Source organism: Gossypium hirsutum, chromosome A12 (assembly GCF_007990345.1).
Source record: "Gossypium hirsutum isolate 1008001.06 chromosome A12, Gossypium_hirsutum_v2.1, whole genome shotgun sequence".
Classification (NCBI taxonomy): Eukaryota; Viridiplantae; Streptophyta; class Magnoliopsida; order Malvales; family Malvaceae; genus Gossypium; species Gossypium hirsutum.
In genome coordinates, this window is record NC_053435.1 from 8,084,404 (window position 1) to 8,106,928 (window position 22,525).

The window sequence follows — 22,525 nt, forward strand, 5'->3', positions numbered from 1 at the left end:
GTTTGTCTCTGCCATATATCAAGGTCTCCCTGAAAGACTTGTATGAAGAAGGTAAAGAGCACAATAATAGCATAGCCTAATCTTTATTGTCAATATGAACCTCAACATGATTTAAATCATTTAAAAGAGTAATGAATTGACTAATGTGATCTCTAAAAACCTCACCTTCGTTCATACGAAATGTAAATAGACGTTGTTTAGACACTAAACGGTTAGCCAGAGACTTAGTCACATAAAGAGTTTCTAACCTTTTCCATAAGGAGGATGAGGTTTTCTCCATCAATACCTCCTGCAATACCGTATTCGTGAGGCACAACTGGATTGCAGACAAAGCCTTTTCATCAAGCTCTTCCCATTATGTTTTATTTAGATTCTCAGGCTTTTTCCCGGTAACAACCTTTTTCAAGCCTGATTGAACTAGAATTGCTATCATTCGAACTTGCCACAGATTGAAATTTGTCTCACCATTGAACTTCTCAATTTCAAACCTTGTTGTTGTCATTTCTGAACGGGCTGATCTATGAAAATTGAACTAGCTCTGATACCACTTGTTAGGATCGACCCGATTAAACAACGAATAAGAAAAATAGCGAAAAAATTTGAGAAATTAAACACACAAATTTAACGTGGAAAAACTCCTCCAAAGAGGATAAAAAACCACGGGCAAAGATAATTTTACTATAATGGAAAAAGAACGAAGAGTACAAAAGATGGAGATAAAAACTAAATCTCGAAAATCTGAAAACAAAGAACCCTCAAAACGTAAACACAAAATTCTCTAAATGTGTTATGAGTTCTAATCTCTAATGGGTGTATTTTCTAAGGTTGTAAAAGAGCCTATTTATAGGCTAAATTCATAACTCAAATAATAATAAAATAATCTAAACTAATCAGTGTTTGATTGAAACAAGTAAATAGAGTTTAATTGAAATATTATTTCTCAAAATTGACTGAAAATAGGAGTTATATTTGACTGAAAACAGAAACACACAATCGATCAAAAGTAAAAGAATTGAAAGGTAATTTACTTCTTTGATTTCTTTGTCTGTGTAAAAAAAAGCAAGGCGAAAATAGACTTACCGAACCCCTTCAGTTCGGATTTCTCTCAGGCGTCGCAAATCTAAAACCCATAAGGTTCAGTTTGGGGGTTTGGGCGCGACGGTTTCTTATAAAAATCGATTCATTTGGGGCCATTTTTATTTTTTTTATTTTGAAACGGAGGGCAAGAAAAGCTTTTTTTTAAATGGGGAAAAAGGGCTGATTTTGGGCTCCTCCAGCTGTCTACGGCAAAGGCTCACAGTACCCCATGGCCGGATTCCGGGTCTTCCACAGAGGAAAAAATGAAGACTGGAAATTATTTTAAAAGAGGGGCAGTTCAAATGTTTTTTTAGGGACTAATTTGGCTTATATACATGTTTAAAACGGTGTCGTTTTAAGCCGTATGTGTAGGCGTTGAAACGGCATCGTTTCATGACATAACCCAATAACCCGACCCGGACTCTCTTAAAATTCGCGTGTTTTATAGGGGAGGGGATATTTACGCAGTTGGTCCTTCCCCCTTCTATCTAGATTTCAATGTGGTCTTTTTATTTTTTAAATCTCCCCCTTTTGTTTTATTTCGGTTTCATTTAGCCCATGCAAGAGTGATGCTGTTTTGGAGGACAAGGAATATTCTCCATTTGGTCCTCCATCTCATCCGTTCGTTACGATTTGAGGCCAGATACTGTTTTATTTTGATTTCTCCCCCAAAATTTTGTTTAGCTTTCAATTTCATCCTTATTTTTACTTCATTTTATTTTCTTTTTTAAAAACACTTTTGATTTTTTTTTAGTTTTATATTTTCAGTATTTAAAGTTTTATTTTCAATGATACTTAAATCGTGATGTGATCCTTTTATATCCTTGCACCCGTTTTTTATTTTAAATTCCAAATTTTGTTTTAAAGTCGACCAAATCCTTATTTATTAGGGTTGGACTTTTGGATTATTATATATATACTATTATACTATATTTTACTTATTTGTTTACTATGCCCTTATTCGTACGTAACCGACTCTCGAACCAGTTTTTCTCGAATTTCGTAGACCAAAATCGCTGTTTTAGTAAAACAAAACATTTTATTAAAACAATCAAATTACGAGGTGATCCGATCACACCTAAACAAAAAAGGATTGGTGGCGACTCCCCCATTTTCATTTTCAAAATAAAAAGTCGACCCTGTTTCAAAAAAAAAGAGAAGGTTTCGACATCAAGTAAGGGGCAATTAAAATCGGTTTAGTTGCTGCACTTTTTAATGTTATTGCGACTCCCAACTAGATTTAAGGTTAATTCTTGTTTCGGATTAATCGGTGGAGTTATGAAGTCAATTAATTTGATGTCTCGGACAACAGTTAAAATTAATTAAATAGCTGAAATTTTTTTAGAATTAAATGATTGGATTAACTTGGATCCTTTTTAAGTTAAGGGTAACTAAAATTCTTGTAGCTTAATTTAAATTAGCCTAGCTTTTAATTTGACAGTTTAGATGAATTGGTATAAGCCTATCGACAATAATTGGGCTAAATAGAAATGATTAAATTGAATTTGGTGTAGTTGGAGATAACTTGGTTTGAGTTAAATTTAGATTAATTAATTGTGAGAGACTAAGGTAAATGTGGTGGAATTTTTAGATTGGTTTGCTTATATTAAAGTTTATTTAATTCGAATCACTCCAGATTGAATTGATAGATTAATTTAATTTGAGTAACGTTTAGATTAATTTGCATATAGTAAAGCTAATTTGTTTGAGTCGATACATGTAGAGATGATGTAGGACAATTAGTGTTCAACTAAAAAGAAATACAACTTGATCACCAATGTGTTCAAGATTTGGTGAATCGAGATCATCATCTTCGACACATCCTCAATCGCGTGTTCAACATAGTGGGATTAATGGTTCGTTTAAAATATTGCTGCAAAAGCCACCAGTCAACGACTTGCTCAAGTCATGGCTTCTCAAACCACCGACGACAATGAGGTAAAAGACGATCTAGGGTACTGGTTTGATTACGTGGCAACGTTGCTCTGTGAAATCGGCTTGTATCCCAAATTTTCTAAAAAATTGGTCCAACTCCTTATTTTTTTCCGAAAATTGGCATATTCGCCTAATTTTCCCCTAAAATCATCATATTATACTACATATCCAAAATTGGTACCTAGTTGATTACTTGATGTTTTGATGTCAAAAATTGATATTTCGAATTAAAACACGACCCCTCTTTGTATGATGTTCTTTTTAATTAAAATCAATTAACTAAATTAAATTTTACGGAAAGGTCTTATTTCGAGTTAGTGGAGAAGAAAAGATCATGCCCCGTAAGTTAGGACATGATGCTTTGAATCCTCGAAAACAAGAATAATCACCATTTAATCCTTACTTAAATCTTGTTTTTATTTTAAATAGGATATTTAGTTATTTCGGTTCTAAGAAGATGTCATACTCCGTAAGTTAGGAGCACGACTTTTTGAATCCCAAAAATAATGAACGTTGCCTCGGTTTTAAATATTTCCTATATGTTAGGTAGAACGAATGTAACTTTTTAAAATGATATATTTTTTAATATGTTTAGGCGTAGTAATAAAATGGATAAATATATTTTAACACGATACATGGCATGGTGATTAGCAAAATGAAGTAAAATGGTAGTGGGTAAAAATGAAATGATGACGTTAAAATGATAAATAAACGAATGAATAAATAAATAAATAGATGAAGAAAAATAAGAAGACAAAAACAGAAGAAATTCTATGCTAGTGAATAATATCAATGCAACTATAATGATAATAAAAAGCATCAATTTATAGTAGTAATAGCGATAATCATGTCATGATTACTATCAATGTACTAATACGAATGTCGAAACCATTTTTTTTGAAAAATGGGGATCGACTTTAAAAAGAAATATGGAGTCGCCACAAATCCTTTTTGTTTAGGTGTGATCGGATCATCTACAAAACATTTTATTTTATTAAAATATTGATTTTGGCCTATGAAATTCAAGAAAACGGGTTCGGGAGTCAGTTACGTGCGAGGAAGGATTAGCACCCTTGCAGCACCCAAAATCGGTACCTTATTGATTAATTAATGTCCTAATGTTGAAAATTTGAAAAGATTTTAAAATATAATCCCTTTAAAAAAAATTTGGATAACTCAAAGTGGATATTGAGATTCTCTTCTACCAAAGAAATAAAATATCATATCCAACACGTTAGGATATGACATTTCAAACCCTCGATACTAAGATCATCTCATGATATCCAAAACTCATACATTGAAAATTTAGAAAGGATATTCGGTTATTTGGTCAAACGGTAAATCGAAACCCAGCATGCTAGGGCACGATTTCTCGAATTTCTAAACACGAGATATTGCCTTGTTTTGAAAACTTTTGAAGGACATGTAACAATGTATTTTTATTTAAAACTATGATTTGTGAATAAAATCATTGCACTAATAAATTATAAAACACAAATACTAAAAAAACAATTCACAAAAATTACATGATGGACCAATTTTAAAGCTAATATAGATAATCAAAAGAAAGGATAATAATAGAATATAGTTAATAGCACAAATAATACATCAGTGCTAAGAGTAACATGAAAATAATAACAATAAAAGTGATAAAAATAGCAAAATCCAAATCTTGAAGAAGTGAACAAATCAATAAAAAAACATAAAGAAAATAATGACAATCCAGAAAATATGTACATAGATAAAATAAAACTAAGAAATCAAATAAAACTTTATATAAAAAATTGAATATAAAAATAAAATAATATATTTAAAATAAATAATAACCTTAGATAAATAATAAAATGATTTTTTTTAAAAATAAAGGACACAACAAATTTTAAATTTCATTTAAAAAAGGTTTAAACTAAATAATACGTAAAAGATAATATATATTAAAAATATGTATATAATAAAATAACCTAATATAAATAATAAATAAAAAACAAAATGATTTAATATAAAATACTAAAATAAATAATAAATAAATAAAAAAGGTTAAAGTTCGATGAAATAGGGACTCAATCAGAATAAAAATAAAATCAGAGGTAAGAAAGACAAAAAAATAAGCGTATAAGGACCAAATTAAAATACACGCCACATCGTAAGGACCCACTAGGCAATTATGCCCTACCACCAAAACGGCGTCGTTCCAATATACGCATTTAAATGGCTCAAGGACCAGATCGAAACAAAAATTAAATTTTCGGGCCAAATTAAAAATAAAAGAAAAATATAAATGGGACGAGATTGCATAGCAATGAAAACGCGGAAGGACTTAAGGAGCAAATTGCACTTTTATTAAAAACACGCGGAACCTCACTAGGTCGGGTCACTCGCCCAGATCCCCCTTTAAACGACGTCGTTTTGCACTTTAAAAGCCTAAGTGAAACGACGCCATTTCACAAAGGCTATTTAAGCAATTTTTGTTTTAAAAAAACATTTTATCTTTCAAAATAAAAAAATCCCAAAAACTGTCCCCCCCTTTTCTCAACCTAGGCGATTTTCGGCCTAGCTCTGGTACAGTCCTCCACCGCGCGCGCCGGCGTCAGCGCCACCGTATACGAAGGCCGAATGGCCGAAAACCTCCATTTTCAGGCGAATCAAAAGGTAAACTCCTTCTCCTTCTTCTTCTTCTTTTGTTTTCGAATATATACAAAAATAAAAATAAAACAAATCAAAATAAAAGAAACTAGATGAAATAGATAAAACTAATAGAAATCACCTTCTGAAGACTGTTTTCTATTTTTTTTATTCAAGCGTTCGTAACTTTTTATAGAAACGTATTCGGCTCTTCATAGCCGAGTGAAAATAAAATACAAATACCAACCTTTTTTTTTCTTATTTTTCATTTTCTTATTGTATATTGTTGTATATTACTGTTATTGTTGTTTTTATCGTTTTTCGCAAGTACAAAGGCCGTGTGGATGTATGGAGGGGAGTGACACACGTGGAGGTCTCAGCGGCAGTAATTAGCCCTAGGGTTTTCTGTTTGCCAAGAATTGGACCAATTTTAGGCCGTGGGGTTGGGCATAGGTTCTTTAAGTTGGCTGTAATGGGCAGTGTAATGGGTATAGTTGGATATGGCTATCGGGTTTTTCATGCAGGCCCGTTGCTTTGTAAAAGACATTTGGACATTTAATTAATTTTTAATTTCTGATTTTTGGTATGGGCCCAGGCTAAATTGGCCCATTATAATGAATAAATAAAAATAACAAGGATAACAAGGATAATGTAACAGTCCAATTTTGACCCTAACTGGAATAGTAGTTTTAGGACCACAAATTTGAGTTTAAAAAATATTTTAATATTATTTTCTGTGTCTGTGACATGTGAATTTACATCTGTGAAATTTCTGTGATTTAATTTGTCTGTTTTTGTGCTTAATTATGAAAAAGGATTAAATTGCGTAAAGTGTAAATGTTGTGTGCTAAATGTTAAAGCACCTAATTGGCTTGGCTTTTAAAATAAAAGTCCTTGCATGAAAATTTACCATTTGTTTTAATGGTGGACAAATGTGGACATTAGTGGTTGAAAATTTATGTTATTTAGTCATGGGAAAAATGGGAAAAAAGTGATTAATAAGTAATATAATAAAATAAAACATGTTAATGGATGAAATGTTCATCCATACTTGCAGAAATTCAAAGAGAAAGAAGGGAAATAAAAGCATTTAGGGTTCAGCTAGATTAAAGCTCAATTAAGGTATGGATTTTCGTCTGTTTTTTATAATTCTTACGTTTCTGTGATCGTTGCTTCGTGTTCTTCAAAGCCCATGTCTGAATTTCTATTTTTGTTAAAGATTTCATGAAACACCATTGTTGATATCATGAGTTTTGTGATGTTTTTGAATGAATTATGAAGGCTTTATAGATGGTTCATAAGTTTGTCTTTGAGTTTTTGATGAACTCGAGTTGTTTTGACTAAATTGTGAAAATGAGGTTTTGAATGACGAAATTGTGAATTAAACATGTTGTATGGGTTTATATAGAAGTCATGAAAATTTGGCTAGCCTTTGTTGCAAATAAATTTTGGATATGTATGATTTTGTGAAAAATGGACTAAATTGTCAAAGAGTGAAAATGTAAGGGCTAAAATGTAAAGTGCCCTAAATATGTGTATATGGATTAAATTGAATGCAATGAATGATTGAATGGTTGAATTTGTATTGTATTAGATAAAGAACAAAGAAAATCGGACTTAGATCGGGGGATGTCCAAAATAGTTGAATAGTCGACTCGTTTTATCCGAAATCCGTCCGAAGTTAGTCAAATTACAATTACGTGTTAATTGAAATAAATTCTGCACATATAATCTGTAATCTGTATTGAATGGCCTTGAGTGCCGGATAAATATATTTGGAGTAAAGCATAATAATATGTCAGTATCTGAAAAGCTCTGTATATTTCTAAGAAAAGTTGACATCTGTCTGAGACATCGTGTAAGACCGTGTCTGGGACACAGACCTCGATTGAGATTTAAGTATAAGACCATGTCTGGGACATTGGCGTCGTATCTGATTTCGTGTAAGACCCTGTCTGGGACAGAGGCATCGATATTGAATTACATGTAAGACCACGTTCGGGACGTCGGCATTGTACTTGTTTATGAGCATTTGTATCGTTTCTGACCCGTCTGATGATAGTATACGAAATCTGAGATTGAGTATATGAAATGTATAACCTATGCAGGTACGTTTGTATCGTACTAAATTTCTAAATATGAAAAAAACTCTGTCTCTGTGAAATATGTATGGAAATGAAGCATGACATATATGCAAAAAAAGGAGCGTGGTTAAGTTTATGAATTATTATATGAAATGGTTATGAATATTTATGGTTGAATTGTACTTATATGCTTTAGTAGTTAGACCAATTGTATTTGGCTTACTAAGCTCTTTGTAGCTTATTTTGTGTGTTTACTGTCTGTTTTACAGTTATCGTAGCTATTGAAGGCTCAGGGATAGTCGAGGATCGTCACCACACTATCGATCTCATTTTGGTACTTTTGAAAGTGTAGATATTTTAAAGTATGGCATGTATAGGCTAGAAGGTCTATGTGTATAAGTTTTGATGTGTATATATTATGCCATGGGAGTTGGCTAGCAAATGAAATGTTGTATATAGTTTTGGTATTTGGTTGATGGTGCCAAATGATGTATGGTTGTAGTGTTTTATAAGCTAATATGTTTTTGTTATAATGAAACATGTTTTGAGCATGGAATTGGTTGGAAATTTTGGTATGACTGTTGTATATTATTTCTTGTAGGATTGGTCCCAAAAAGGGATGGAAAATTTGGCTTAAACCAAGCCCGCTTGGTGACACACGGTCAGGGGACACGGGCGCGCCTTGTGGCCGTGTAAGAAAAGTAGTATTCTCTTAAGAGCCACACGGTCTTGACACACAGGTGTGTCATATGGCCGTGGGCTAAAGTCAGTAGCTAGCTAATTATCACACGGCTATAGTACACGGGCGTGCCTATTGGCCGTGTGAAAAACTCAGTATAGGACATATTTTTGGCACGGCTGGTTCACATGGGCGTGTCTAGTGCCTGTGTGTGACACTTGGCCTAGTCGCACGGGTGTGTGACTTCAACAGTTTGAAAGAATTGGTTAAGTTCTGAAAATTCTGAATAAGTTCGGTTTAGTTCTGACCTTTCCTTAAATGTATGTTTTAGGTCTCGTAGACTATATTTAGAGATGATTGCTTGTGAAATGATGTTAAATAATATCTGTGATTCTGAATTGGTCTGAAATGTTTTGTCTGTCTGGTAATGCCTCGTAACCCTAATCCGATATCGGTTACGGGTTAGGGGTGTTACAGATAAAATAAAAATAAAATTTATAAATAAGTGATATAGTAAATTGATAAAATAAAATGTATAAATTTTAAGTGCTAAATAAATGATGTAGTAAATAAAGAGGCAAAGCTAACCAAATAAGTGATTAAATTGAAATTTAAAGTGAAACTTAAAGCATAAATTGCAAAATAAATAAAGAAAGTGGAATAAATGACTAAATTGGAAGTCCAAAAAAATCTGATGCCTAAATAAAAAAAGGGATATAAAGGACAAAATTAAAATGCGAAAATGAAAAGGGACCGAAAGGGGTATTATCCCACCCATATTACAAGTGTCCTTCCCTCAGAGGGCCAACAGTGGGTCAAGGGACTAAATTGTACAATAATAAAATAAAAGGATAAAAATAAAATAAATAAAAGTGAAATAGGACAAAATTAAAAAGATGCGAAAAAGCGGAGGGACCAAAATGGAAATTATCCCCTCGATGCAAAACACGCGGATCCTAGGGGAGATTCGGGTTGTACTTCAAAACAACGTTGCACCGAGGCCCTATATAAGCCAAAAATTTTTGAAAATTTTCACTTCTCTCCTACGTTTTTTTTTTAAATTCTCTTCTTTCCATTTTTTCTCTAAACGCGTCTCTAATTCAGGCCACAGGGTCGTCGTCGCCCTGACATGGCCACCGGTCATTGGCGACGGCAGTCGTCGCCTCCGGTGGCTAGAGTTACAAAAAAAATCACTTTTTAGCCCTATTTAATCCATTAGGAGCCAAATCTGAAGGCTAATGCCTTCTAAAAATCAGAAAGAAGGGAAAAATTAAATTAAAAAAAAAAGAAAACACAACTCTCAGCCTTGCACGCTCATTGAAACCTTGGCAGAACCCTAGTGGGCTCTGAGATATTCGGGGCCAGAGATGGTCTCCGATGGGGGCAAAAGGCGAAACGACAGGTAAAGTGTCTTATATTTTTCTTTATTATGTTTTTTTTAAAATAAAAAATAAGAAAAATAAGATACCTTTTGTTTTCTTTGTTCTCTGTTATTTCAAAATCTTGTAAAAAATACTCCTCAATGTTATGGCTTTTATAGCCGATTACATATATATTTTTCTTTTTCTTTTTTTCCGTTGTTTCTGCTATTTCTGTCACCTGTCTCGTTTCTTTTTCTTTGCAGGTATCCATTGCAAGGTTAATGGTGCTGGGGAGCCGCGCCTTGCCATTTCGGTGAAAGGGGCAGATGAGGCGTCAGCCTTTGGGCGACAAGCTCGCTGAAGAGGCGGAGGCTGCTGCGCGGATGGCCTTAGGGAGACTAGGGTTTATTTTTTATGTTTTGGGCCTTTTAGGGTTTGGTATTGGTTTGGGCTTGAGTAGATTTGGATTAGGTTTGAGCTTGTAATTTGAGCTAGTATTTTTTTTTGTAAATGGACTTTATTTACTTTTTGTTTTTGTTTGGACCGGACATATTTGGCCCTATATAGTCATTATTGACGCTTGCACCATTTTCATAGACCATTTAGTGTTTGCTTGGGCACTTGTGTGTCTGAATGTATTTCCATAATGTGTTACTCGAGTAATTTTAACATATGAATTTTTATTGATGCCTTCTAGAATATTGATAAAGTGTTAATGATGTTTATTGTGAAATGCTATATGAAATATTTAGATTGTTTCTAAAGCTAGTTATGTTATACTCGAAATGTTTAAAATGAATTGAGGATTTTGTTTATTGAAATTGAAAAAAATTGCAATTCGCTATTAAAAATAACTTCATGGAATTGTACGAATTAGGAAATTTGCTACTGCAAAACATCGAAGCCTCTGCTGTAATTTCACCCAAATAGCAGCTCTTTATGCCATCCAGTAAGCTGCTTTCCTTCACTGCTCTTTGGCTTCATCTTTGATTCCGTTTGGTGCTCCAATTTTACTGATTCGATATGCTGCTTATCGCCTCAATTTTGCTGCTGTGTCGTGCTTCAAGTTGCTGCCATTTCTGCTTGCTATTTCATTAATTTTGCTGCCTTCACCACCTCAGTTATTGCGGTTAATTATCTCCAAAATTGCTGCTCTAAGATGCTGCCAATTGCCGATCATTACTCCTATATATTGTTGTTGTTAGTCGTTTCAAGTAAGGGGCCATTAAAATCGGTTTAGTTGCTGAAATTTTTAATGTTATTGTGACTGGCTACTAGATTTAAGGTTAATTCTTGTTTCGGATTAACTGGTTAGTGGTGGAGTTATGAAGCTCTGTTCCATCAGTTAATTTGATTAAAATTTGATGTATCCCAAGATTCTTAAAATTAATTAAATAGCTAAAATTTGTTTAGAATTAATTGACTAGATTAACTTGGGTTGTTTTTAAGCTAAGAGTAATTAGAATTCAGGTAGCTTAATTTTAAATTAGTCTAACTTTTAATTTGACGGATTAGGTAAATTAGTATAAGCATATTGATAATAATTGGGCTAAATAGAAATAATTAAATTGAATTTGGTGTAGCTGAAGATAACTTGTTGAGTTAAATTTAAATTAATTAATTGTGAGAGGCTAAGTTAAATGTGGTGGAATTTTTACATTAATTTGCTTATATTAAAGTTTATTTAATTCGAATCATTGCAAATTGATTTGATAAATTAATTTAATTTGAGTTATGTTTAGATTAATTTGCATATATTAAAGCTAATTTATTTGAGTTGATACATGTAGAGATGGTGTAGGATAGTTAGTGTTCAACTAAAAAGAAATACAACTTGATCACCAAAATGTTCAAGATTTGGTGAAACGAGATCATCATCTTCGACACATCCTCAACCGCATGTTAAACATAGTGAAACCAATGGTTTCTTAAAAACGTTGCTGCAAAGGCCACCGGTCAACAACTTGCCCAAGTCATGGCTTCTAACCACTGACGACAATGAGGCAAAAGACGATCTAGGGTTTTGGTTTGGTTACGTGGCAACGTCTCTCTGTAAAATCGGCTTGTATCCAAAATTTTCTAAAAAATTAATTGGCCCAACTCCTTAATTTTTTTTTTCGAAAATTGGCATATTCGCCTAATTTTCCCCTAAAAACGTCATAGTTTGCTACAGAAAATGCAATAGCACAGTCATCTCTCAAGCCATAGATCCAATCATGGGGTCTCAAAAGCCAACAATCGTTGACCTCTAAAAGACAAAAAATAAAAAAAAAGAAAAAAAAAAGGAAAAGAAAAAAGGCTGAAGATGCTGAAGCAGCAATGGCATTGTATCGGCTATGACCGGTGGTCTCAAGTATCATTGAGCTTTGTAGTGCTTCCTGATATCTCGATTGCAAGAAAATCCAATGATAGTCATTTGTCTATCTGTTATATATGTGCCTTTCCTGACTACGGATGTTTGGATGTGTATGCATGAGAAATGATCCACAAAAAAATGGTTCATCTTCCGTTATTCAATCTCTTGTTCAGATTTGAACTTTCAAGTGTAAAAATACTAAAAGTTCCGAATAAAGAGTAGGAGTTCCTGTTCCTTAATTTCATAAAAGTTAAAAATATTAATAGTGATCTATTGATAGCTGCAGAAAAATGGCATTTCAGGTGTACCAGAGCTGAAGAGATCAACTGCCTGCCAAGATTTCAGCAACCTAATTGATTCTCCAACGATATGTATATACATTGAATTATCTTTGTGTTGTGCCATTGAATTACATATGTATATACATTTCCTAATTGTATCTTGTACAAAATAATGAGACATCTGCTTATACATCCCTAAATCAACACATTTTACATGCCAAATATTGTTAAAGAAATATTTTGTTTCATTGATTTTTTTTTGTCAACAAACAACTGCAGCAGAATATTTCTAGGTAAATTAGATTGAAAATATAAAGAAAAAAAAAGAGAAGAGTTGCATGGATTGATAGGTGTTTCCAATACAAGAAATTCAAAAAATTAAGAAATAATGGCAAAAAAAAAAATTACAACCGCCTTGAATTTGGAACAACTCCAGTCCAATCTGAAATCTAGCTTCGTCTTCCTTGTTCAAGGAACAATTACGAGTGCAAAACATAGTTTGGAATTGACCCGAAATGACCACACTTGAATCACATCACCTACCTTCAAGTCATTACCTTCTACCACTGATTTCCACCCAGTTACTAAGACATAGAGGGAGCTGAAACGGCCTGTTGGCTTTGGCATGTCCCATATTCTCAAACTCATGTCCCTGGTTTTCAAACATGGCTCAATCACCAATGCTTCTATCCCCTCCTTGCTGCTTTGTTTCAGCTCTTCATCTGTAAGAAACTCGACCTCGACTTGATTCATGGGTATGGAGAGACGTCCGTGGTGCTTGCTCAAATCAGTTTTGTAGAGGGCCTTTTGTATAATTAGTTTCTCCTCGCTTCCATCCATGCATTTGATCATCTCTTTGAACCTTTGGGGCAAACAGGGTTGAGCCCCAAAAGTAGCCTCGTGCTTGAGCTTTTTCCTTTTCTGTTTCGGCATCGGCTGCTTTGCTCTACTTGACTCAACCCTTTCTTTTCGTTTCTTTGAAGAACCAGCTGGAGGCTGGTTCGTAATCACGTCTTCGTCGATGGCAGCAATTATAACATCAGTTCCAAATATTCTCACAGTTGTATAGTTTGTGGGTCGGGTATCAACGCCAGACGAGTTGTTGTCGTCAATTTTGTTCAACCCTTGTTTCAGTTTCAGTCTCATCGTTTCTTCGTCCAACCTCTCTACCAAGGCAGCCGCATCTAGCAAGCACTGGAAGGGACTCCGATCTTCATCATTTTCCTTTAAACCCATCGTTTCTTCTATTCTTGACTACGTACAATGCAGTGAAAAGGGCAGAGAAGAAGAAGCAGAAGCTCTATAAAAAGTGAAATAAACCGACTTAGATCATATCAATTCTCATCAACATGAGAATTCCTATTTCTTTTGGAGTTTGAAAATTAAGTTTTCCTATACCTACGAGGATTCTCAGATCGTTTTTCAACTTATAATAAATTTGGAAAACCCAAATAAAATAAAATAAAAATCCCACTTATACACTAACTAAGATAAATTTACTAGTGTAGATTTAAAAAAAAAAAAGCAAGATATTTACAAGATTAAATAGTTTTGTATAAGCTGAAATTTGTAATAAAGGAAGACTTAGCCTTATCTTCAACGTAATAATTTTGAACTAATTCAGTTTGACTTAATATTTACTCGGTTAAATTTCTCAATTAGTCCCTGTACTTTACCAAAATTTTAGACTTAGTCCTTGTATTTTTCTAGTTGGTCAATTTAGTTGAAATTTTACTCCTAACCCAAACAATAACGGTTAAATCCGTTCGACTACTAGCCATTTACTATGTGTGTAGTCTCGGTAGAAGCCTATGGATACTAATTGGGCTAAATAGAAATAATTCAATTGAACTTGATTTGAGTTAAATTTAGATTAATTAAATAATTAAATTGAATTTGTGTAGAATCATTAGTGCTCGAATAATGATTAAATTGAAAATATGTTTAAACTAGATTGATAAGTTATAAAAGTAACATATTTTAATCCCACTCTTAATGCGTTTTTGGATGATTAATTGTACAAATTAGTGAACTTGATGCTCCTGATCCTTTAAATTCATGTTTCTATACTTAGGTGAGCATAGGGGAGTGAAAGAAGCGAAAAATAAGCCAAAATCAGACAAAAAGAGTTGTTTTCAAGATCCACACAGCCTGAAAATTTCCACACGGGCTGGCCACACGCCCAAGTGCCAGCTCGTGTCGATATCGCACCATGCTTCCCAAATACGTCGAAAAACCTAATTTTTAGGCTTTTTTGAGAGCATTCTTAAGTCTATAAATACCAATTAGAAGAAGATCTAAGGGGGCACTAAGAGAAGATTGAAGATAACACTCGAAGAACGCCATCATAATCAACTCGGAAGCGGATCTCCTTCAAGATCAAAGATCTCCATCCTTCGAAGTTTTATTGAGTTTCTTTTTGTCTTGTTGTTATCCTAACTTTGAGATGTTTCTATTCAGATTATGATCTAAATTCCCTAGATACCTAGTGAGGATAAAACCTATGATGAATCTTATTATTTAATTTCTATTTTTACGTCATAAATACTTGATTCTTGTTCTGATTTATGTATGTCTATTTCATGTTTTAATATTTTTAGGATATTAATTCATGCTTAATGTGCTTATTTTGGTGGAGCAAAAGTCATTGTTTAAGAATAAATCTAACATAATTGAGTGGACTTGCATGCAATCCTAAAAATAGGACGACATAAATCTACCGGATTAGAGTCAAATCTGATAGGGGAACCATAGATCGTTAATGTGAAAATAGGGGTTTTAATTAGAAAGAGATTTCAATTAATCAACCTACTGTAAGTTGTTCTTAGTCTCGAAAGAGATATTAACGTAATTTAGGGATTTTTACGGATCAAGACACAAGTGAATAAATTGTTTAATTTAGATTCAAAATAATAGGTGAAGTCTAGGTGGATTCTTTCCTGGATATTGTCTTTCTCATTGGTTATCTTCGATTATTTTCCCATTTCATTATCTGTTGCATTCGTAGTTAAATTAGATTAGTAAATTTAGATTAAAAACAATCACTTCAATTTATCGGCTAAATAGTAGGAAAAAGGTTGTCAAAACCCCTTTTATTTGAAAACAATGGGGATCGACTTTTGAAAATAAAAATATGGAGTCGCCACCAATCTCTTGATTTAAGTGTGAATGGGCCACCTACTAAAACATTTTATTTCATTAAAATAATTTTGGTTCACGTAAAATAAAATAAAAAAAGGTTCGGGAGTCGGTTACGCATGAGGAAGGGTTAGCACCCTCATTATGCCCAAAAATTGGTACCAAATTGACTTGATGCTATCCTTATAACAAAAGGTTTTTTAAAGAAAAGATTTTTCAAAGTATGATTCTTTTTAAGATGTTTGAATAGTTCAAATTAGCGGTCAAAATTCTTTCGCTTCAAAGATATGCGGCATCATACCCAGCATGATTGGATACGATCTTTTATATCTTTAAAAATACGATTGATTTTTGACTTTTGAAAACTCGTACACTAAAATTACAAAAGGTTATCCAAATATTTAGTTCACAGAAAAAATCATACCCAGCACGATTGAGCACGATTTCCCGAATTCCCAAATATTGGATATTGCCTTATTTCAGAATTTTTGTATAATAAAGAAAATTGGAAATTCGCTCAAAACCCGTTTATTTGCTTTGAAAAGATGGAATACTTAATGCATTGTATCGAAACATTTGCATAGGAAAGGATTAATGAACATGAAATAATAGGATACAACAAGTCACAATTAATAAATCCAACAATTATGTACAACTATTCTAAGTAAAATGTAACCAAATTCTTAATCATGGATGGTGAACAATCAATACAAAAATAATATGCAACAATAATTAACATGGCACAATATAAAATGATCTACAAAATATGTACAAAATAAAATGGAATTAAAAGTCAATATAGTATAGGACATTTTCAAAATAATAATGAGTTAATTAACACATGACATAAGTTGACAAGATTGTATGAAAGCTAGGGGATATATAATTATTTGAAATAAATATTGTAGAATAAAACATTTGAATCGAATAATATGCAAAATATTTTAAACACAAATTTTAAAAATTGACAATATGCATGGTAGCTTAAATAACATATAATATATAAAAGAAACATAAAACACATGATAGGATATAATGTACATAGCAAATTCATAAAACATGTATATATAAATAAATTTGGAAATAATTATTTGTAAAAAAAATGGCATGAAATTAATAATGTATGAAACAATTAAATAAAAATATAAATTATACATGTAACGAATTTTTAAAAAAATATAATCATATACAAAAAAAGGTAAAAAACTATATTTGCAAAATACATAAATTTAGTGATGCATATTTATAAAACTATATTTATAAAGGGAAATTTAAAACAAATAATATATAACATAATTTTACATGTAACAAATTGATTTGGATTGATGGAACATATAAATAATACAGACATAAGGATAATATGAGAGCGTGTATAATAAATAAATTGTATGGTTTAAAATATAATTCTTAAAAGAAATGCATTATACGCATAAATAATTTTAAAGAAAAATGTATATACATAAAAGAAATATTAATATGAAATCGATAATGTAGACTATAGTAAAATAATTTAATATGGGTTATATACATGTGAAGAAATTTTAGAAATAATTGAATGTTAAAATAACATGAAATAAAAAATATGAATTATAAAATTAACTTAATTTTATCATATACTATACAAACTAAAAAACAATTAGGTACAAATTTAAAAAGCTATATATTTAAAAATAACATGGCTTTAATAATGTATGTAGATTAAATATAAATACAAAATATATGCTTAATGATAACTTAAATGGCACATAAAATAAATGAATTTCAAGAAATACAAACATTAAAATATGTAAATAAATTCAAAAGAAATTACAAAATAACATAAAATTAATAGCATACATAAATTAAAATGAACTTGATTGCAAATAATATACAAATTATCAAAATGATAGAATAAAAGAGCCGAAATCATTAAAAATATCCAAACATATAATCCAACATGTAATAGAGAGTAAATATGCGGTGACTAAAAAAAAATAAAAAGCTTAATTAAAACAAAATTAAAACAAAAGGGTCAATTTACAAATAAAGTAATCACAAAAATAAGATTAATGTGTAATGCGCGCGAACATATAGGGACTAGAATTGAGAATAGTCCAGGCCCCAAAACGTAGTGTTGTAACGCAGGCCCAATTGCAAAAACGCGCAAGTTTTAGGAGAAATTTAAAAAAACAGGTGAGACTCAAGTAGGGACTAATTGGAACACGGAACAAAACGGGAAGGACCTGCTGCATAAATAACCCATTTTACACGCAAAAGCGCAGATCCGGGTCTTTGATCGGGTTGACGCGCGGGTTATCCCCCCTTGAAACGGCGCCGTTTCGTTGTATGCCCAAATTTAAAGGAAAATTGAATGGCAATTAGCCATCTCTTCAAACCGCAAGTCAAATACCTAATTGTTTAGGGTTTCAACTCAGCAGCCTTCAATTTCTAAGGCCATTCCGTCACCAGTTCACCATTAAAATTGGTGAGAGGTATAGAAGCAGCCTTTATTTCCATCAGAATCAACACTCAAAGACCATTCTCTCTTGTGTATCTGCATTTCTAACCCCGATTTCGACGAAAAAGATAAGGGATCTCACCGATGCATTCATCAAGGTAACTTTCTCGTTTATCTTTTTTTTAAAAAAAAAAAAAAAACAAGATGTATGCAAAAGAAGGAAAAAAATATCGAAGACAGAATATAAAAAAAAATTTAAATCACCTTCTGATTCTTTGATTCTTGGTATTAGATTTGCATAGAGTGCGTAAAAATACATGGAATACAAGTGAGGCTTTTTGAATTTTCAGAGAAATAGCGAAAAAATAAAAATATTCTCCTACTGTCATTTGCATATTCTGTTATTTCTTCTCGTGTATTCTTTTTCAGGAATGGCCGTACGGAGGAGATGACCCTAGTGACGTGGAGGCCGAGCGTGGGGAGCTCTCGTGAGAGGCTGACCTTCTGATGCCCTTCTGGCTTACTCCAGAAGCTTCTGGCATTCTCAGACTGCTGAGATTCTTTTCAGGTGTATTGGGCCTCGGGTTTTAGGGCTTATTCAATTGGGTCATGGGTTATTTTAGTTTAATGGACTTTTTTTTTGTATTTTTTATTTTTCCTTTTAGTTTTGGGTTTTGTAAATGGACTTTGGCCCTCTAAACAATTTGGTCTTATTATTTATTTGGTTTTATAAATATATTTTATTTTTGGTTTTTGTTTTTTGTTTTTTTGGGCCCGGGCAAAATGGGCCTATTACAGCTACTCCTCTTTGCTCATTGTCATGTAACGAGAATAGAGCAAAGACTTTAAGAGGACCACTTTTGCTCGATTTTGAATTCTTTTGGGAAATAAGGCTGGCCTAAATCTGCTCCATTGCCTGTACATAGAGATAAGATTTGCTCTCGATCTGCTGCAACTTCAGGGAAATAAAATCTTCAATCTTCAGTCTGCTCCCTTATTATCCCAAGAAAATAAGACTCACTCTTCAATCTATTCTCTTGCCACCTCAGAGAGATAAGGTTGGTGGTAAAATCTGTTTCATTGCCAATACATAGAAATAAGATTCACTATTTTCGATCTGATCCACTCAGAGAGATAAGGTTAGTGGCTAAAATCTGTTCCATTGCCAATACGTGGAGACAACATTCGCCATCTTCGATCTGTTCCGCTACTGCTTAGGGAAATAAGATCTTCAATCTTCAGTGTGCTTTCTCACTACCTCAGAAAGATAAGACTCAATCTTCAACCTGCTCTCTTGCTACCTCAGAGAGATAAGGCTTGGGGCTTAAATCTGCTCCATTACCGATACATGGAGATAAGATTCGCCTCTTTCAATCTGCTCCACTACTGTTTAGGGAGATAAGATCTTCAATCTTCAGTCTGCTTCCTTGCTACCTCAGGAAGATAAGACTCATTCTTCAACCTGCTCTCTTGCTACCTCAGAGAGATGAGGCTGGTGGTAAAACCTGCTCCATTGTCGATGCATAGAGATAAGATTCACCATCTGCGAAGCTTTACTCCGTTGCAATCTCAGGGAGATAGAATCTTCAATTCTCAGTCTGCTTTCTTGCTACATCAAGAAGATAAGACTTACTCTTCAACCTGCTCTCTTGCTACCTCAGAGAGATGAGGCTGGTGGTAAAATCTGCTCCACTGCTGATACAAGGAGAAAAGATTTACCATTTTCGATCTGCTCCACTGCAACTTCAGGGAGATAAGATCTTCAATCTTTACCAATGTCGCAACACTGTCCTCTGGGGAACCTATCCTGTAGACTCTATTTTATATGCACATGCTTATACCAAGTAATTAGAATGCTATGATTTAAATGAACCCAATGTTCCTAACTAAATGTGTTATGAATGATATATGTAGAAATGAGGATGATTCCATTTTAACAATTTAGGGTATCGTCACTCATTGTTCATTAATATGCTGACGCGTTTGCTCAACCATCATCTTGACAGAGTATCCTAAAAAAACACTCATATCCTGCCTGGCTAGCTTGCCCTACTGTAATTCCAATGTCCCTTCCACTATTCTTTTAGGAAAAAAATATTGCAACTGATAGTTGAATTTTCCTCTGGTCAATTTGCTACCTTACTCCTCAGGTGTTATAGCCAAATGTGCATTTTTTATCTTTGTATGAATACAAAACGTCATTTCCCTTTTTCTCGAGAATAAAATTGTATCATCAATACTATATCTTGCCTGTTTGCTCCATCATCATTTGGACAGAGATCTCACCAAGGCGATTTATCCAAATATATCCTTGAACTTGAGCGCATTCTAAACAATTATTCCATTTCAGATTCTTGCATTATCTAGAAACTCCTAAAGTAATATGCAAAACTTCTATTGTGAAAACATTACTAGTTCATTCATCATTATGTCAATGCAACATACTTGCAATCAAATCATAATAATGGACAAGAATGGAATTGAACTTGAGTTCAAAGTAAATCATCTAAAGAACAAAAATGGCCATTAATTTGTGAATGTATATCTTGAAAAAGAAGGGATAATTTAAAGATAACCAATTTGCTGAAAATGAAGACTAGGTAGCCTTGTTATCGCAACCTGAGCTTCTCTGTACGAACTTCTTGAAGACCAATTCAAACTCGACATATGTTTAAGAGACCAGAAGCACTTTGTCAACGCCCCAAGATGCAACATACCCCCTTCACGGTTAATTCAAGTATAGCAAGACCACCGCCTTCTCACTTTGGGTCCATATTTGAGCCGCCCTTTTCGGGTTTTCAACTCAAATCCACTTTGGTCAAAGGTGCCCTTTGCAGGTTTTCACATTGGCCTCTCTTTTTTCTCTTTTTTTTTATTATTGAGTCTCAAAGTGCCCTTTGCGGGTTTTTACTTTGGCCCCTCTTTTTTTTTTGAAAGTCTCAAAGCGCCCTTTGCGGGTTTCCACTTTGGCTTCCTTCCCTTGTTAAGTGTAGTACTTTTTGACTAAATCCGATTTTACCAGATTAGACAAATTTCTTCCATCCATTTCGGCCAAGATTAATGCACCACCGGAGAAAGCCTTCTTCACCACATAAGGTCCTTCCCAATTCGGCATCCATTTTCCTCTGAAATCCTTTTGTATGGGAATGACCTTTTTCAAAACCAAATCTCCCTCATGAAACTCTCTTGGGCGAACCTTTTTGTCATAAGCCCGCATCATTCTTTTTTGATACATCTGTCCATGTTGAATAGCCTTTAGCCTTTTTTCCTCAATCAAATTCAACTGATCATATCGAGACTGTATCCATTCTGCTTCATCTAACTTCAACTCTGACAAAACTCGAAGAGAAGGTATTTCCACTTCAATGGGTAGAACTACTTCCATTCCATAAACCAATGAGAAAGGTATTGCCCCAGTAGAAGTTCTAACAGATGTTCGATAAGCATAGAGGGCAAATGGCAACTTCTCATGCCAATCTCTGTATGTTTCGATCATTTTCCCCACAATCTTCTTGATATTTTTGTTGGCTGCTTCCACTACCCCATTCATCTTTGGCCGATATGGTGATGAATTATGATGTCTGATCTTAAATTGACTACAAATCTCTGCTATTGTGCTATTGTTCAAATTTAACGCATTATCAGATATGATCCTCTCATGCATTCCATATCGACATATAATTTCCTTCTTTAAGAATCTACTGACTGCCGACTTAGTTACATTGGCGTATGAAGCAGCCTCCACCCACTTGGTAAAATAATCAATAACCACAAAAATGAAACGATGCCCATTTGAAGCCTTTGGTGAAATTGGCCCTATGACATCCATGCCCCACATGGAAAATGCCCATAGAGAAGTCATAACATGCAAAGGCGAGGGAGGTAAATGAATCTTATTACCATAAATTTGACATTTGTGACATTTCTTGGTATAATTGATGTAGTCTCCTTCCATGGTTGACCAATAATATCCAAACCTCATAATTTGTCTGACCATTATGAACCCATTGGCGTGTGTTCCACAAACACCTTCGTGCACTTCTTCCAAGATTTTCTTGGACTCCACAGCATCCATACATCTCAAAAGTACCTGATCTTTCCTTCTTTTGTACAGGATCTCTCCATCTAAAACATAATCGTAGGCGAGCCTTCTCAACGTTCTTTTGTCATTCTCCGTGGCTTGAGCTGAATATTCACGATTTCTTATATATCATAATATATCCTGATACCAAGGATGATCATCTCTTTCTTCTTCCTCTATATTATAATAATAAGACGGGGCCTCATAAATACTCATCTTAATGGGCTTCACATCTTCTTGTCTGCTTACCTTGATCATGGAAGCCAAAGTAGCCAAAGCATCTGCCATTTGGTTTTCATCACAAGAGAGATAATTGAAAGTAATATCATCAAACTCTTCAACTAACCCCAACACTAGCGTTCTGTAATTGATTAGTTTGGAATCTCTTGTCTCCCATTCACCTCGGAGTTGGTAAATTACCAATGCAGAATCTCTATATACTTCCAATAATTTGATCTTGCGCTCTATAGCTGC

The 22,525-nt window shown here is 33.5% G+C and overlaps 1 protein-coding gene and 1 long non-coding RNA gene across 2 annotated transcripts; one reads left to right on the top strand and one right to left on the bottom strand.

The window, feature by feature from the left end:
- Positions 1–12,715: 12,715 nt before the first annotated feature.
- Positions 12,716–14,275, bottom strand: LOC107939196 (putative B3 domain-containing protein At3g24850). The gene has a single exon (XM_016872487.2). It carries the CDS (start codon positions 13,629–13,631, stop codon positions 12,864–12,866), a length of 768 nt encoding a protein of 255 aa, XP_016727976.1. The 5' UTR covers positions 13,632–14,275; the 3' UTR covers positions 12,716–12,863.
- A 3,166-nt stretch (positions 14,276–17,441) lies between these two features.
- LOC107928228 (uncharacterized) lies at positions 17,442–18,688 on the top strand. The gene is made up of 2 exons (XR_001692578.2): positions 17,442–18,128; positions 18,400–18,688. It is a non-coding gene; the product is annotated as an uncharacterized lncRNA (long non-coding RNA).
- The last annotated feature ends 3,837 nt before the right edge of the window (positions 18,689–22,525 follow it).